The sequence below is a fragment of the Polypterus senegalus genome, chromosome 9, assembly GCF_016835505.1.
Source record: "Polypterus senegalus isolate Bchr_013 chromosome 9, ASM1683550v1, whole genome shotgun sequence".
Lineage (NCBI taxonomy): Eukaryota > Metazoa > Chordata > Cladistia > Polypteriformes > Polypteridae > Polypterus > Polypterus senegalus.
The window spans coordinates 166213620-166230423 of NC_053162.1; the positions used below are offsets into that span (position 1 = coordinate 166213620).

The 16804-nt window shown below is 39.8% G+C and overlaps 1 protein-coding gene across 5 annotated transcripts in view; it reads right to left on the reverse strand.

Moving 5' to 3' along the window:
• Positions 1–16804, reverse strand: part of robo3 (roundabout, axon guidance receptor, homolog 3 (Drosophila)) — a 388056-nt gene that overhangs the window by 126076 nt on the left and 245176 nt on the right. For all 5 annotated transcript variants that reach the window (XM_039764141.1, XM_039764139.1, XM_039764140.1 and 2 more), the window contains exon 2: positions 6938–7264. In XM_039764141.1, coding sequence (XP_039620075.1) covers positions 6938–7264 — 327 coding nt within the window. The remainder of the gene's footprint in view (positions 1–6937; positions 7265–16804) is intronic.

Genomic DNA, 16804 nt, shown 5'->3' on the forward strand with positions numbered 1-16804 from the left:
AAGAAATCTGAGCACATGGCCAATCTGAGCCCGTGCTCTTTTCAATAAGCCCCTTCTGAACATGCAGAGTGAATTAAGGCTGTCAGAGGTTTCCCAGAGGGATATGCCACGATTCTCCAGGCTGCAGCTTCGTCAGCAGGATTTGTTTTTGTGGTTTTGGAGAGGGTGACCATAATCCTTGGATCTCAACAATGGAATAAATGTCAGCCAAAGCTCAACTGCAGCAAAATATCTCTTAGGACCTCTTGAGTTTGCCAAGCAAAATTTGAGAAAGCTAAATAACTTAAAGCCCCTTTCACACTAGCACTGTAACTCAGGTCGATCCTTTGGATAATGTGAAGAGGATGAGGGACAGTCACTGTTGTATTCAGATTACTTCAGGATGCAAGTTAACCAATGCCAATGATACAAAATGAAGTGCAGGTGTGCGCAGATGTGATCACTTTATGCACAGAGCCTTACTAAATACTTCTAACCTCTGTACACTGCTGGACTTTCTTGAACAAAAATAAATCTAAATACGGTTACTGATAACACAAAGGGCAATGGACTTTTGAAAACAAATTTGCAGCAATTTACACCTTAATGGCTACTAATTTATGAAGCACATTCTGCTTATACTGTATTCTCCTAGTTTACATTTATTGAAGAGTCGGTAAAAGGTTATTTCACGTGAAGAAAGTCAGTCTGCTTTTGTACAATGCACAGTTAGACAAAACGCTTATTAAATTGAAAAAACTCACATGCAAGCAGGAATGCTGTGCTAGTAAAACATGGGACTGGGCTGTAGAGTCACAGATAACTATTTTGAACTCAAGGGTTTAGCTGAAAATCAAGAGATATAGGAATTTAGCCACTACCAGGCTGGACTGCGAGACTCTAGACTTAAATATTACCTAGACTGACAAAGATGATTGAAGGTTTTGCAGCTACAGTACCTGCAATGAACTGAATGACAAATTGTTGAGATTTTAGTCAATACCGCGCCATTAAAGGCTGTGTTACTCTGTTATTAGTCACAAATACAAATGGCGATACCACTCTGGGTTACACAGCACCCTAACCCAAATGCTATCATTTCAAGGTTTAATCACAACTGCTGTGACAGTCTGTGATTAGGAACAAGGCATAATGGTAGTGATATCTTTACCTACTTCTAGAAAGATCTGTGATGCTTTTGTATAAGCCCCTATCAAAATGGAGAGTGACACTCTTGATTTTGACTCTAGTATACGAGGAATGAGATGCTACGTGTATAATTACTACAATACTGGGCTTTTCAGAGTTAACCACTAACAACAGTTACTCACTACACTAAAAGGCTGTGATGATCTGGGTTTAGCCATTTCCGCATGGGACTTTGCTGTTAACTAGAATGATTGAGACCTTCAGGGTTGCACAGTTACTAGGCACAACTGTGAGGCTATCTATGATCTGCCACAATGCTAAAATTCTCAAGGTTTAGATACCAAGAGGAAGGACTACAACACCATTTTACTAGAATAAAGTGCTTAGGGTGGCAATATTTTAGAATTAGCATCACCAAGAATGACTGAGACATTGAGAATTTAGTCACTTCCACAAAGGACAGGAATTCTCTCAGATAAGTTACTATAAAGAACAATTATCATACTCAAGGTTTACCAACTATCACTTTAGGCTGTGATGTAATGGGATTATACTGGAATAAGATGATAAGGGTATAGGAACAACAGTGATGGACACAGTGGTTTAGAGTTAGCCATTACCAAGAATGACTTGCATGCCCTCAGTATAGTTACTACCTTACTGTACTCTTGGAAACAGCCACTACTGTGAGCATCTAACACTCAGGCAAAGAGTTATGATGCTTTGGCATTAGCCACTACCAAGCATGAGCACAGTTGTTTTATTTTACCCAGTGGCGTACAGGAATGAGATGCTGAGTGTTTACCAGCTACAATGCTAGACATGATATTTCAGGGATTAGCCAATACAATGAAGGGCTGCACAAATCAGACAATAACCTTTACTACAGAGGACTGATTTGCAGGATTTAGTCACCACCACAAAGGAATGAGCCAGGCCAGAGTTAACATGTAAGATGAAGGACTGTGATGCTCTGGTGTTAGCTAGTACCATGCTGGACTACTACATCAACCAATAAAATGAATGAATATTAAAAGGTGGTGTTAGCCATTGCCACAGAAAGCTGAACTGCTCAAGGTTTAGCCAATAACAGGGAAAAAACAATGGCCGGGTTTTAGCTCCGATCACACAGGACTGAAAAAAACCTGCAGTTAGCTGCCATCACACAGAGCTGGGTGGTAGGTCATTCAGCAGGTTACAGAAGGGGTGTACCTTGGTAACCTCTCTCTGAACTTAGGTTCAGTAAACCCTTTGTATCTTTCCCCTCCCTATCAGTCCTGGGTGAGGGCCTGAGAGATGACCCAGTGTTAACCTCTCACCATGTGCAGACACTAAGTGTTGTTTACTGGAGCAAAGCAAGGGCAGCAGAGAGACAGACCAACGTAATCAGCCCCACTCTCAGACATTGTAGTATTCTGCCTCAGATCTTTTCTGTACTTCCTGGGTAGAGCTAAGTCAGTGTCGAGACTACTGAGGTCACGACTGTATTCTGCACCCTATCTCTTTCTCATTTGCTAGTAACCTATGATCTTTATCTCTTTTCCTTTTGTTTGCAAGAGCCATCTTCACATAAACAGAAGACACGCAACTAGCTAGAATTATTCACCTGTGATTGGTAGTGGCTCTATCTATCTATCTATCTATCTATCTATCTATCTATCTATCTATCTATCTATCTATCTATCTATCTATCTATCTATCTATCTATCTATCTATCTATCTATCATATAGTGCCTTTCACATCTATCTATCTATCTATCTATCTATCTATCTATCTATCTATCTATCTATCTATCTATCTATCTATCTATCGCCCACTCAATGTCATTTCTTTGCCACTACCAGATTTTACAAAGCCTAGGTTTAATTAGCTCTGTAAAATCTAAATAAATGTATGTTTTAGCAATGGCAGACTTTTGTGTACAACATTAAATCAATATTTTTTTTGTTGTATAACTGTGATATTAGTAAATTGGACTGACATGAATGGATAGGTGCCAGAGCCAAGCACAAGTGCATCAGAACATGCAGTAGATTTAAAAAGTAAGGAAGGGAGGAACACATTTTAGGTTCAATGAAAATAAGTTATAGTGGAACTTCCCCAATTTAATGTCTTAGCTATCAAATTTAGGATAGCTGAATTTTAATTAAAGAGGGATCTACGTGGGCTCCAGAGAGAAACACACTCACATCCTACAGCTGCCCTACCACCCCTCCTCTTTTCCCAAAGGCCAGTGACTTTAGGCACAGGTGATTTCTATCTATTACCTAAGATAAGGCTTTTGTTCGGTGTTTGCACACAATGGAGGCCCTCTGCATAAAAGGACTCTGAAGGTTAGCAGACGTGATAATAGAAGAGGCCTCGATACCTCTGGGCCATATCACATCCCATGCCGGTTTCATATAAACACTTGAGCAGGACATCCGTCACTTGCAGGGCCACATGGGGGATAGTTCAGGTTAAGAGAGAGATGAGACAACAGCCCTGAGAATAAATAAAACTGGCGTCGTTGACAGAGTGAAACGATCGATGGGGCGGCAAAGCTGAGGTCTAAGTGCAGGGCAGAGACATTTCAGTGAAATCCGAGTCACTGTTCCTCAGCAGCCGACGTCTGATGGGTTTAATCCCGGAAAAGACAAGTACTGCACTGTTAACTTTAGAAACAGGTCTATGTCATGATGGTCAATGCAGCCACAATACTTTCCTTAACTCTCATCATATATTGTACAGTACGTAACTCTTCTGTCATAATTCTTACTCATGCTTATTAAGAGACAAAGAAAGACACTCATCAAAACTCACTCATGAAAAATGCCAAAACACTTCTACTTCTGCCTCATACAAGAAAAAATTACTGTGTTGGTACAAAGCTTTTAAAATCATCAGACAGATGGTCTCACTTAAGAGAAGGCAGTGGATCTAGGGTCATGCCAAGAATTGCAAAGACATCCTTCTAGATACCTTTTAGGAATTTAAAGATGTCACTCCTGGACACACGAAGGATTTCTCAGTAGTAGGATGTGACTTTTACAGAATGCAGAAATGTTTTTGCTAGGGTTTCTACTGAGGATTTTTGAAAATCTATCTGGGTCATTCCCACAAATTTTAGACATAAGGGGCTTAATTAAGTGTGGCTATGATAAAGGAAATTACTTCCTGGGGACTCACCATAATATTATTATATATACGCTATATTGTATATAACAGACTGATAATAATCACAAAGAATTAAAAATTGAAAGTAGTATTTTAGGAAAGATACTGATAATACTGTTTGTTTTACAGCTCACCTCATGTCTTTAATCAGTATAGCTGATATACAATATATACAGTAGAATAGTTCCGATTGTAGAATACTTTTAACTCTCTAGCCATTTCTGTCAGCATGAAGTACCACAAAAGCCCACTGGTATAACCACCAGTCTGTGTTAGGATGGAACCCAAAATAGGGAGGGAGATTTGAAATCTTGTATGCCACTATAAACCTGTATCCACAAGAAACACATTGCCAAGATTGAAAAGAGTATCTGAAATTGTCAGATATGCCCAGGATTATGAGGATGTCTTTTATTCTTCAAGCGTGCCTTGCTAGTGACACTGCCCATTTGGCCCTGTTACTAGTGGAAAAACCAACCAATAGGCAGACAATTCAGTTGTGGGTTTGTCATCTATTGCCCTGGACCTTCGACACAGGCCTTTCATCGTGTCGTTGGCACAAAGTTGGAGTTGCTTAGCAACACAGTCAGATGGGTGTGGTTAGAAGCATGTAACATGTAAAGGAAAGATCTACGCGATGAGTTATGAACAATACCTGATATGAGTTACTAAGAGATTATGCTTCCTTTTATTCTGTGCCCTTCCTCCACCATCCATCATGTAACTGCTTCATGGATGGTGTTCCCTAGCAACATTTCCGTATGGGTGTGATCAGAAACATAATTCGAAAGGAGAGGCAACACCTGACAATACCTAAGCAATAGCTAACAATTTCAAATGCAGTATTCTCATATTAGATCATCCACTAATCCATTTCTGTTACTAAATTTGCTCAATCCATTTAGGCATATGTTTAGGACATTAGAGGAACACCGGGGTACTTGGAGAGAAATCCATACAGACATGGGAAGACATGTACGAATTCCATGATGAAACTGCCCAGACTATTATAACCAAAGACACGGGAAATGTGAGGCAACAGCATTATACACTCCTCCTGTTAGCCCTGAACCTCTTATTGTTTTTGTATATTTTAATTGGTCAAGTAAATGGAATGCTAAAGGCAAAGACTAACACATACAACACTTACATAGAGACTACAGAAATAGACTACAGTAAACACATAAATAACAAAATAGTATAAGAATATAAGCTGCAAAAGATGGGGCAGCATAATGGGCAGTACTTAGCGCTGCTACTCCAAGCAATGCTCTTCTAATTGTGACGAAGCCGGTGACCATATGGATGTGAAGCTTTTCTACAGATATTTTCATTTCCTCCCAAACTTCAAAGACAGGCTAATTAGGAACTCTAAAAGTGGATCAGTCTGATAGAGCATGAGTGTGAATACAATGGATTAGGTTAGCTTCTGTGGCCAGCAGGATAAGAATGAGTTAAGAAAATGGATAAATGGGTGACGTAAAACATGTTTGTCTTCCACCAAGGCAAAACATGTTAAAAGAAAGAACAGCACAAACAGCGTCAGATGTGGGTAATGCATCATTTATTTGAAACAACAACAGCAGAAATGTTAACATTTCCTTCTGAGACTATTTTCATTCAGGAAAAAAATGTATTTTTAAATTAACAAAGGACACAAGGAAGAGATAAAACATGCAGCCTTAGATTAAAACTGCCTCAAGGTCTCAGAAACACCAATACAAAAAGAGCTTTGCTTTGCTCCAAGAATTTGAGTTACAGCAAATGCAAAACTTCATCTTTTGGCCACATGCCTAAGGTATTTTAATGTAGGGAAATTCCTAACTAATTCCTAAATAATTTGGGATTTTGATGTGTCATTTAGGAATATAATGTAATACTGTATTGTTCTGCCATCACTAGTGTGAAATTTCAACCAAAGTATTTTGGGATTCTTCAAATGCCTTGCTTTGTTAGTGCTAGAGATTATGGTAGTTGCTCCCTGATTTTTCCTGAATTCTTTACAATTCCAGGAAAACAAGTACTGTTTTATTATTTCCAGTTGATAACTAAAATTTTATATAAGCAAAAAGGTACACTTTACTATCCATTAAAACAGAATTAAATTCTGAATTGGTGATCAAATCCAAAAAAAAATTAGGTCAAATAATTGTGAGATGATAATGACAATGGTAATCCATTTGTCTATAGTCACGCGTGTGAGCCATAGAGTCCCCATCCAGGTTCACCTAAGGTATGTAGTACCACACTGGGATGAGAGGGGTGCTGTTGCTAACAGTTTTGTCTTCTTTGTCCCTCACAGCTTCAAGGAATTGTCCCTTGATAGTAACAAAGCCAAGCAAGCCCCATCCCCTCTGGTCCGCTCGGTATAAAAGGGAGACACTTCTATAAGGTGCCATCTAATTTTGGACCTGACCATTGTAGTGAGAATGTGCGTCCCTGAAAAAGCACTGATTCAAGGGAATTGATGTTCTTCTGGAGCAGACATTAATCTTGCTCAAGGTGTTTAAAGAAATACTTATCTACTATAAAGCTGATAAAATGGTGGGCAAAAAAACCCATAAAATTCAGTAAACTATTAAAAAGTAGTGAACTAAAAATTAGACTGATTCACATTTCAAAAGACGGAAAAGAAGAAATCAAGGAACCTACTAGCTACTTCAAGGGATGCATTGCGGCTGACAGCCTCCCCAAGATAGTTGCGGGCCACACAGACGTAGACACCTTCATCCGGTTTGCTGCGACGGCCATGGACGATGCGCAGGAAGAACAGTGATCCACTGGGAAGCAGCATGCGGTGTGAACGGGGGTCTTCGCGATCTGTTTCAACTCGCTCTCCATCCTTGTACCACTCTACCATGGGAAGGGGCCGACCCTCAGCTTTACAGTTCAAGGTGGCTGGCTCTCCTTTTGAGACAATCAGGTCAGATGGATGTTCGATAATCCGTGGGGGGAAGTCATCTAGGCGAGGTCGGGAACCTACAAATATAAAGGCAGTACAGAGTGGTGAGAGAAGGCAAGAAGAGGTGAAGAAAACTAAAAAAAAAAAAGTAAGTAAAGGCAGGTTAACATGAGGATATGGGAAGGTATTCAGCTTGCACATCTTCTCTCTTGGGAAACTCTTTATAGGAACAACATCGTGAAACAACCCAGCTGCTCAAAAGGCCTGCATGCAATGTCACTGAGTTTTAAGATTTCCACAATGAGAACAAATGTAGAAATAGTAAACTTTCCTTCGTTACTGAAGTTGTACACTCAGTAATTTACATTACACTTTTTTTTTTGAAATGTAGCTACATTTATGTCTTTATTAATGCTCAGCATCCAAATCCACCTTTACATGCGCACATCACCATGTGCCAAGACTCTCCGCTTCACACCTCGCGCCAGAGGACCGTGAATGACATCACAGGGTCCTGTGGCTGCAGCAGCTACAGAGACGTCTGCCGCTGGATTTTTTTTTTTAAATTCAAAAGATCTTTTGTGCACTTGCCTTCTCCCTTTTAACTGACATAGAAAACCGGTCATTCCAAATATTGAGAAAGCAGCAAAGACCAAGAAGTTCAAGTTTCACGGTATTGAATGACCTAATGATTTTACAGAAATAGAAATAAAAATATATTTGCAAAATGTTATTAAATATAGAAACATCTGTGGTTTAACTTGACAATGTGCCGTAAGCTGAAGGAAAGAATACAGAAGTGAAATAGCCAATCGAGTTAAAAGGCATGTGGCTATGGCACAACAGTGGACTATAACTAGAAACTAACCCAATATCAGTTTCAAGTATTGCTGTTCAGAGAAAAAAAGTATAGCAAATGCAAAGAGAACTTTAGAAGAGCTTAGGGACCATACAGCTGTCTTGGAGAAGATCCAGCCTGTCTGCATTAGAATACCAACACCATGTTTAACAAATGTAAAGCTATTCCATAAATTCCACCATGAGACAGGCAATACACAAAGGCCTTTTCTGTTATTAGTGGCAAGTATAGGTACATTATACAAATATTTACATACATTTTTACTGTTCGGATCACTGGTATATCAAATGACTTTCGCCATTTTGATGAAAGAAATACTGATTTATTTTTTTCCTAAAAGCAGCTTGTTAAATGAAAAAAAAAATACTAGATTAAGAATAGAAAACATGCAACATTGTGATGATGGGGGCTGCTGAGGAGACAATGCATTTTACTGTAAATTAACCGACTGATCTATCTTTACAACAACGTGTCTTGGTTGACACATCTCTGCAACATCGCATGGACATCGGGGACAGTGTCTCTGGATTGGCAGACCGGGGTGGTGGTCCCCCTCTTTAAAAAGGGGGACCGGAGGTTGTGTTCCAACTACAGAGGGATCACACTCCTCAGCCTCCCTGGAAAAGTCTATTTGCGGGTTCTGGAGAGGAGGGTCCGTCGGGTAGTCGAACCTCAGATTCAGGAGGAACAGTGTGGTTTTCATCCTGGTTGCGGAACAGTGGACCAGCTCTATACCCTTAGCAGGATCCTGGAGGGTGCATGGGAGTTTGCCCAACCAGTCTACATGTGTTTTGTGGACTTGGAAAAGGCATTTGACCGTGTCCCCCGGGGAACCCTGTGGGCGGTGCTCCGGGAGTATGGGGTATCGGACCCCCTCATAAGAGCTGTTCGGTTCCTGTACAACCGGTGTCAGAGCTTGGTCCGCATTGCCGGCAGTAAATCGAGCCCGTTTTCAGTGAGAGTTGGACTCCGCCAGGGCTGCCCTTTGTCACCAATTCTGTTCATAACTTTTATGGACAGAATTTCTAGGCGCAGCCAGGGTGTTGAAGGGGTCCGGTTTGGTGGACTCAGGATTGGGTCACTGCTTTTTGCAGATGATGTTGCCCTGTTTGCTTCATCAGCAAAAAACAATCTCTGGATCGGTTCACAGCTGAGTGTGAAGCGGCTGGGATGAGAATCAGCACCTCCAAATCCGAGACCATGGTCCTCAGCCAGAAAAGGGTGGAGTGCCCTCTCAGAGTTGGGGGAGAGATCCTGCCCCAAGTGGAGGAGTTCAAGTATCTCGGGGTCTTGTTCACGAGTGAAGGAAGAATGGAGCGTGAGGTCGACAGGCGGAATATTTTATTTTAAATATCTTCCACCTTAGTTTCTTAAGTTAGGTTAAGATAAATCCTGTAAACACAAACACATGTGCATACTAAAAAACACTGTACATCCACACTCTTTTTTATTATTTTATTTTTAAAAAGCGATCTCTGTCCACACTAGCATTTTCACATTGCTTATTAAAGTATCTCCATCCACACTAAAACAAACAACAAAATTTATCACAATCAATTGTAATGGCAAAAAAATCCCACGGTCGATGACATTACAATCTTTTCAAGGATTTACTGTAACCTGAAAACTGTAGCAGCTGGTATTTCATTTAATCTTTTGTGCATGTATGCAGCATTCAAATTATGCAAAATGTAAGTTACATGCATACAGTTAAACAACATAACAAGCGTCATGGAAAGCAACTCCTTTGAGTCCTCTATGTACCGTGTAGGGTGACCAGTCAGGGAACGAGGTATTGTAATATGCAGGATCCAATCAGGGAAGGGAAAATTAATAATACAAACCAATCAGAGAGCAATTAGAGTCTGTATTTTTTTTTTTTAAATCTACGTTTTTACCCATCTACATTACAGCTAGTGTTTTCAGAAGTATAAGGCTCTGGGGATTATTGTGTCAGATGGCGGCACATTGTCTGACTCCTGAGCAGATACCAGAATGATGCCATTTAAACCTACTCATGGAATTGGGCACTGGAACTCACACTTTAGCCAAAGTTTATTTGTGGTAAGGTAAAAAACAAGAAAAAGTACAATGTATGTTGCAAGGTAGTCATGAGTATGAGATCATGTCTTATGTGTTAACCTTGAACAGTGACAAGTGTAAATGTTTGATTTTTATCAAGTGCAATCCTTTCAAATTCAATATGTAGAAATTCACCATCCTCGATATCAAACTTTTTCTCAGTTTTGTAGGCTATCCAGTTTCTTCACACTATCAAACACAGTGAGAAAATTGGATGTTTTCTAGACTTGCAAAGTTGCATGGTGGGTAAAAGAATCAAGACCAGTCTAAGCGTGTGATTCAAACTTTAGAGAGACTACACAGGGAAGACAGAAGAGAGCACACATTTTTCACTATGAAGAAATATGTAGCCACAGCAGATGCCATAAGCAGCAATAAACAAGTCCACATGACATTTATTCATGGTAGTGCGTAGCAATAGTTCAGAATTTCCAATTTAATTCTTTCCCACCACATCTGTAAAAAAAATCTAATAAAGAGTTCAGTTTCATTACAGGAAAAAGCCAGGGCTCTAAAGAGATCAATTGCTTCTGATTTGCAATATTTGGTCAGCGTTGAAGCTTGGGGTAAAAAAAATAATAAATGAAAATCCTGCTTCTTTTAGGTCTGCCAGGAAGAGGTTAAATCCAGCAGCATTTAGCTAATAGCTTTTTATGTGACATTTACAGAAAGTGGAACAGACTTTGAGAAGCAGGGGGTGATTGCTGAAGCCCCAGGACAGCAAAGAGCTGAAAGCAGCTTTATAAATATTGCAAGGAGGCATGGCAAAGTTCACCCGAGTGGAAAAGTTACCCAGAGGTTTTTAAAGGGCTAAGCTACCACTAGTGGGGCAACTCTGAGTACTTGGGTGTTCCCTCTGCTGGTTTGAATTCTAAACCTACTATCATTCCTAGCTTCTAAACCTACAAACTCCTCACTGCTTACAGGGGCCTTCTGCTGGGTGGGCACAGACACAGACATTCAATTGCTTCATTTAAACTAAACGAAATATCACTTAGCGTCTGGTTCTCTGACAGCTGGGGCCAGTCATTAAACATGCAACACTAAACACACTCCTTAAAAGTAGTAAGATGCTCTTCTCTGGAGGACCTTCTTCTGCTTGGGGTCTGATCAGGGGATGGGGGCTGCATAGTCATTTAGGATTCTAGCTCTGACAGCGTGGGCAGGATGGCAGGCAAAACAATGACATTTACAGTATACAGATTGTGGAAAAGGTCATTGCGCATTCTTTACCTTAAAACTGTCTTGTCTATCTGTTGCTAATCAAAAAGTACTTTATTGTTAAATTAATTTCACTGATTATTTCATGGGTGACATGGTGGTGTCATAGTCGCAGTAAGGAGATCATGGGTTCACACCCTGGGTCCTCCCTGGGTGCAGCTCTTTGAGTAATGAGAAAAAGTGCTATATAAATGTAAAAAAAATATTATTATTAGTCCAGTCTATTGCCTTAAAACCTTAGAGTCCTAGGTTCAAATCTGCTCTAGTCACTGTTTGTGAGCAAGTTGCACATTTTCCTTGTGTCTGTGTAGATTTTCTCAAGTGTCTCCTACTTTAAAAGAAGTGCATGTTGGATTAACAAGTGACTCCAAGCTGACCCAGTATAGCAGAGTGTGCAAATATACAGTACATAAATATATTTTACAATGGACTGGCACCTTGTTCAGGGCTGACTCCTTTCTTGAACGCAAAACTGCACAGATAATCTCCAGCCACCAATTCATTATAGGTTGAATTAAGATGGCGTTGAAAATGCACTGATGGATAGATTGATTTATCTCAGGTTTCCAGACACAGTAATTCAGAAACTATTTGGACCACTTTACTTTCTGCACCCTTTATTGTATTGTGGATTTAAATTTAAATGGATACATTTGCCATTTCAAAAACCTATAATGACAAAGGGAAAATATGTTTCAGAAAGGTTTGGAAATTTTCTAAAGATCAAAAGCTGAAATCTCTCCTTCACATTCAGATGCTTAATCCACTACTTTGTAGAAGCCCCTTTAGCAGCAATTACAGTTTTAAGTCTTCTTGTTATGTGTCTACAAGTTTAGCACACAAGGATTGGGGCAGTTTATTTCATTCTTCTTGGCAGATCATCTCAAGTTCCGTTATACTGGATGGGAAACGTCTCTACACTGCAATCTTCAGGTCTCTCCACAGATGCTCTATGTGGTTTAAGGCTAGGCTTTGGCTGGGCCACATAAGGAGAATCCGTGACTGTCCTTGTCCTTCTTGTTGTTGTACTGTCACATGCCTTTTGCACAAGAGTGATTTCTTTTCCCTACCATAAACACCTGGTTGATGCAGTGCTGCTCTGTTAGACTGGACATTGAATTCTTAGTCATTTCCAATTGCAAGGCTCTTTTTAACCAAGTTAGTTTAGGTGGACGCAAACCCAAGTCATATTTGTTGAGACCACTGTGGGAACATTCAAAGGTTTAGAAATGGTTTCATACCTTTGCCCTGATCTACCCTGCATCACAAATTGTGTTCTTTGAACTTTATGACTGCACCGCAGCAAATATTAATATTTATATGAAAGATTTCAGTTTTTGATTTTAAGAAATTTGTAAACCTTTCTGTTTTCACTTTGTCATTTTGAGTTATTGAGTACAAATTGATGGGAAAAATGGCAAATTTATCCACTTAAAATTAAATCTAAAACACAAAAAACTGTGCAGAAAGTGAACAGGACTGAATACTCCCTGAATTCACTGTATATGTGCTCCCTATAGTACTGTGAAGTAAAAAGTGCTGAAAGTTAATTACATACTAAAATATAAAAAGAAAAAACATTCTGTTTACCTAACTTTGATTCTGTTTGTTAATGGAATTAACTTTCACCTATTTTTAACTTTATTGTGGCATTTGAACCTTTGACCTTAAGGGCTCAAGGTCTGGAACTTAACCATTAGACTATCCTGCCAAATCAGCCTGATCTTTTCACCTTGAATTTCATGTTGTGTGAACTACCTCTTGCACCCTCATTCTTAGAAGTGGCCTGAACTTTAGCTACTAGGTCTACACTTACATCACAATTGCATTACCAGTTCAAATGACCCTTCCGCTGGTTTCACAACACTTACTACCTGTTCATTTCACAAATCTCTACTGCTCTTTAACAGTATATTGTAGTCATGTCCGATATACAGTAAACCTGGGAAACTGCATTAAAACTCCACTGGCACTTGACTTTCTGCCACTCAGGCACGTAACTTCATCCACTGAGCAACTTTGGCTTTGAGGTTCTAATACTTGGGACTCAGTTTTGCAGTTTTAATGCATTACAGACAAAAGGTAAATCCTGGAAGAGCTTTTCTCTTTTGGGTGTTTTGTAAGTTTTGATTTTGCACCTACTCCTGCACGACATTGTAAACGTGGCTCCATATATCAGCAGCTTAGTCTTAGTAGAGACACAGCTGTAGAAACACATGCAGTACAATGCTGTACAACCTGCTCACTGGGTATCTCCTCAGTCTGTTGGTTGACATTTACTTCTGACATCCATTCAGCATAAAACTGTCCATCCATTATTCTTCTTCCAGTTCATGATTTTGAGGTTTTCAAACCAAGAATTATAATCCAAAACAATTTAGGTCAGATAATTGTGAGACAATAATAAGAATAGTAATTCATCTGTCTATTGTCATGCATGTTTGCCAGGGTGTTGCTTTCCAGGTTCATCATGATGTGTAGTACAACACCAGGATGAGAAGGGGTGCTGTTGCTAACAGGTTTGTCTTCTTTTTCCCTCACAACCTCAAGGAACTACCCCTTGATAGCAACAAAGCCAAGCAAGCCACAGCCCCTCTGGTCTGCTTGGTATAAAAAGGGGTCGTTTCCCTAAGGTGGCGTCTAATTTTTGATCTGACCACCATAATGAGAGAGATAGGCACAGAAAGTGTGTCCCTGAAAGAGCACTGATTCAAGGGAATTGTCCCAAGCAAACAGAGCCAATGAGTGAGTATTTTCATTAGATTTTCTCTTTTTCTGTTGGAATTATACAATTTTGTCGGAATTGGGTTGGTATCCCAAGCATTTGGCTTTTGATTGATTGATCGACTTCATGAAAAGAAGGATCTTTGTCACCCACAAACTCACACTTATCCAAACGGTGAATTAATACAAAAATGACAATCAATTTGCCTGCACATCTTGGGATGGAGAAGTAAATGGGACTACCTGAAGAAAACCCACGTGAATACAGGGAGACCATGCAAACCCCACACAATACACTGGCTAGACAAGGAACTGAACTTTAGTCCAAAAGTCAATAATAATAATAATAATAATAATAATAATAATAATAATAATAACTGCATGAAGTACTATATTACTTATTAAATATTACTGTGAATGCACCCATTGATCAATTAATCAATATGGGTGAATTTAGAGTTGCCAAATGAGCTGAGTACATATCTTTCAGATATAAGCAAGAATTCCTGGAGAAAAAGCCCCATGGAGGTACAACGAGACAAAGCAGACTCCACACAGGCAGTGTCTAGGCTACAATACTAAATACAATGTAATTACAGTAAGTATGCAGACATCATAGGTCTAAGACCAACCAGCTAGCAAAGTTAGGTAATAAAGGCTCAGTTATTAATGATATGGCAGGCTGACTCTACTCGAAAAGTGATGTTTCTCCCCCGAATCTGACAGCTCTGAAGAAGTTAATTTAAACACACACAAATTCTTCAGCAGTAACGACAGGGTTGATACTTGCTGAATATGCAAAAAAAAAAAAAAAGGCAGCATTGTTAGCACCAAGATGAGAGATCCCTTCAAATACATGAAAAAATGGTATGAGCACACACTCCAGAAAAGCTTGCAAATGCCAATCACTGACATTAGCATCAAGTGTGATGCTGTTTTTCAAACAGAGAGTGCCATGCATGCTAACCATACTAATAATGCAAAAAACATCATTAAAAAATTAAGAAAGGCCACTTGACTGATGTAGCAACTGCAAGTGATGCCAAGGTCTTGATGAAGATAGCTGGAAAAATGTGCAGGTCAAGTGACAATCTTTCTCAGGAAGGCCACAACTAGAAAACGGCACCAAAGAACAACAATAGTACTGCACACATCCTTAAGAGATTTCTGGACTTCGGACACAATATTTTGGGCTCAAGCTGAGTCACAGTTACTCCTTAAATCACTTACAAAAAGCAGAAAAGTACTATTATGTAATAATCACAATAAGAAGAGGCACAAGAAGAAGTAGAAGAGTTAATTAGAACTGGGCATCATGGTGGGGCAGTGACTAATGCTGCTACACTCTTAAACTTAGAAGTGCCAAAGCTGTTTGTCAGTCAGTCATTATCTAACCCACTATATCCTAACACAGGGTCAAGGGGTTCTGCTGGAGCCAATCCCAGCCAGCACAGGGCGTAAGGCAGGAACAAATCCCGGTGTGGCTGACAACCACACACACACACACACACACACACACCAAGCACAATCGCCAATGCACCTAACCTGCATGTCTTTGGACTGTGGGAGGAAACCGGAGCACCCGGAGGAAACCCGCCTCGGAACATGCAAACTCCACGCAGGGAGAGCCCAGGAATTGAACCCAGGTCTCCTTACTGCAAGGCAGCAGCGCTGCCACCGTGCCGCCCCTGTTTGTCAGTTCTTAAAAGAATCATCCACATGAAAGTTCCAAAAAGAAAATCTGATTTAGATCCATAACAGATTCCATACATATTCCATGAATACATAATAGCTGTTGATTTTAAAATAAGTCATGTTACATTCAATAACACAGGCTAAGGTCAGGTTTTCTTGATCTGTCAGTAGCCTGCTAGGTAGCCAAAAAACTATTTCATATGCAAAGAACCCTTTATAGAACTAAATGTTATTTTTTGTCAAGAAATGGTTCTATGAGGAACCAGACAACCCAGTAAAGTGCCACTTTAGACCCATTATGTTTAAGCATGTACCTCACCCCTTCAGGAGCCTTTGTTTGATTCCTGACCCATGCACTGTGTAGTTCATGTACTCCTATTTTTGCGTTGGTGAATTTAATTATAGCTCCATATTAGCGGGTGCGAGTGTGAGGGTGCTCTGTAAAGGTGCCGATTCCTGCCTTATGCACAATGCTTCCAGGACAGATTCTGTACTGTACTTATAATGGAATAATCAACTAGGAAAATGGATGGAGGCTAATAATACTGATAATATTGTCACCCACTTAATCTAATTCAAGACTGTATGGGGGCTTCACCAAGTACCAGGAACCAGCTCTGGACAAGATGCCGGACCATCACAGTTCACATTCATGCATAAACCCATAGACACCCAGGGCTAACTTAGACCCAGAAAACCTTTGCCCTCAAACCAAACCTATTACATATTAACTATTACAAATTATGTCATATGACATGTTTATCCAAAGTAGCTTATAACATCTTTTATAACGCTTTGGAGTTTTTTTTAAATAGCTGGAGGCCAGGCATGTTAAGTGAGTAGATCAGGGTCACAAAGTGGGTCACACAGTAGGGAACCAAACCAACAACCTTTCTACAGCCTTAATGTTAAAAGTCCAATGACTTAAGACACTTCACCACTCTGTCTATCAAAGTAATAATAATACTGCTTTGAGTAGATTTTAATAAACACTGGTACTCTGTTATGCAATATTTCCAAATGTGCTCAGTAAGGT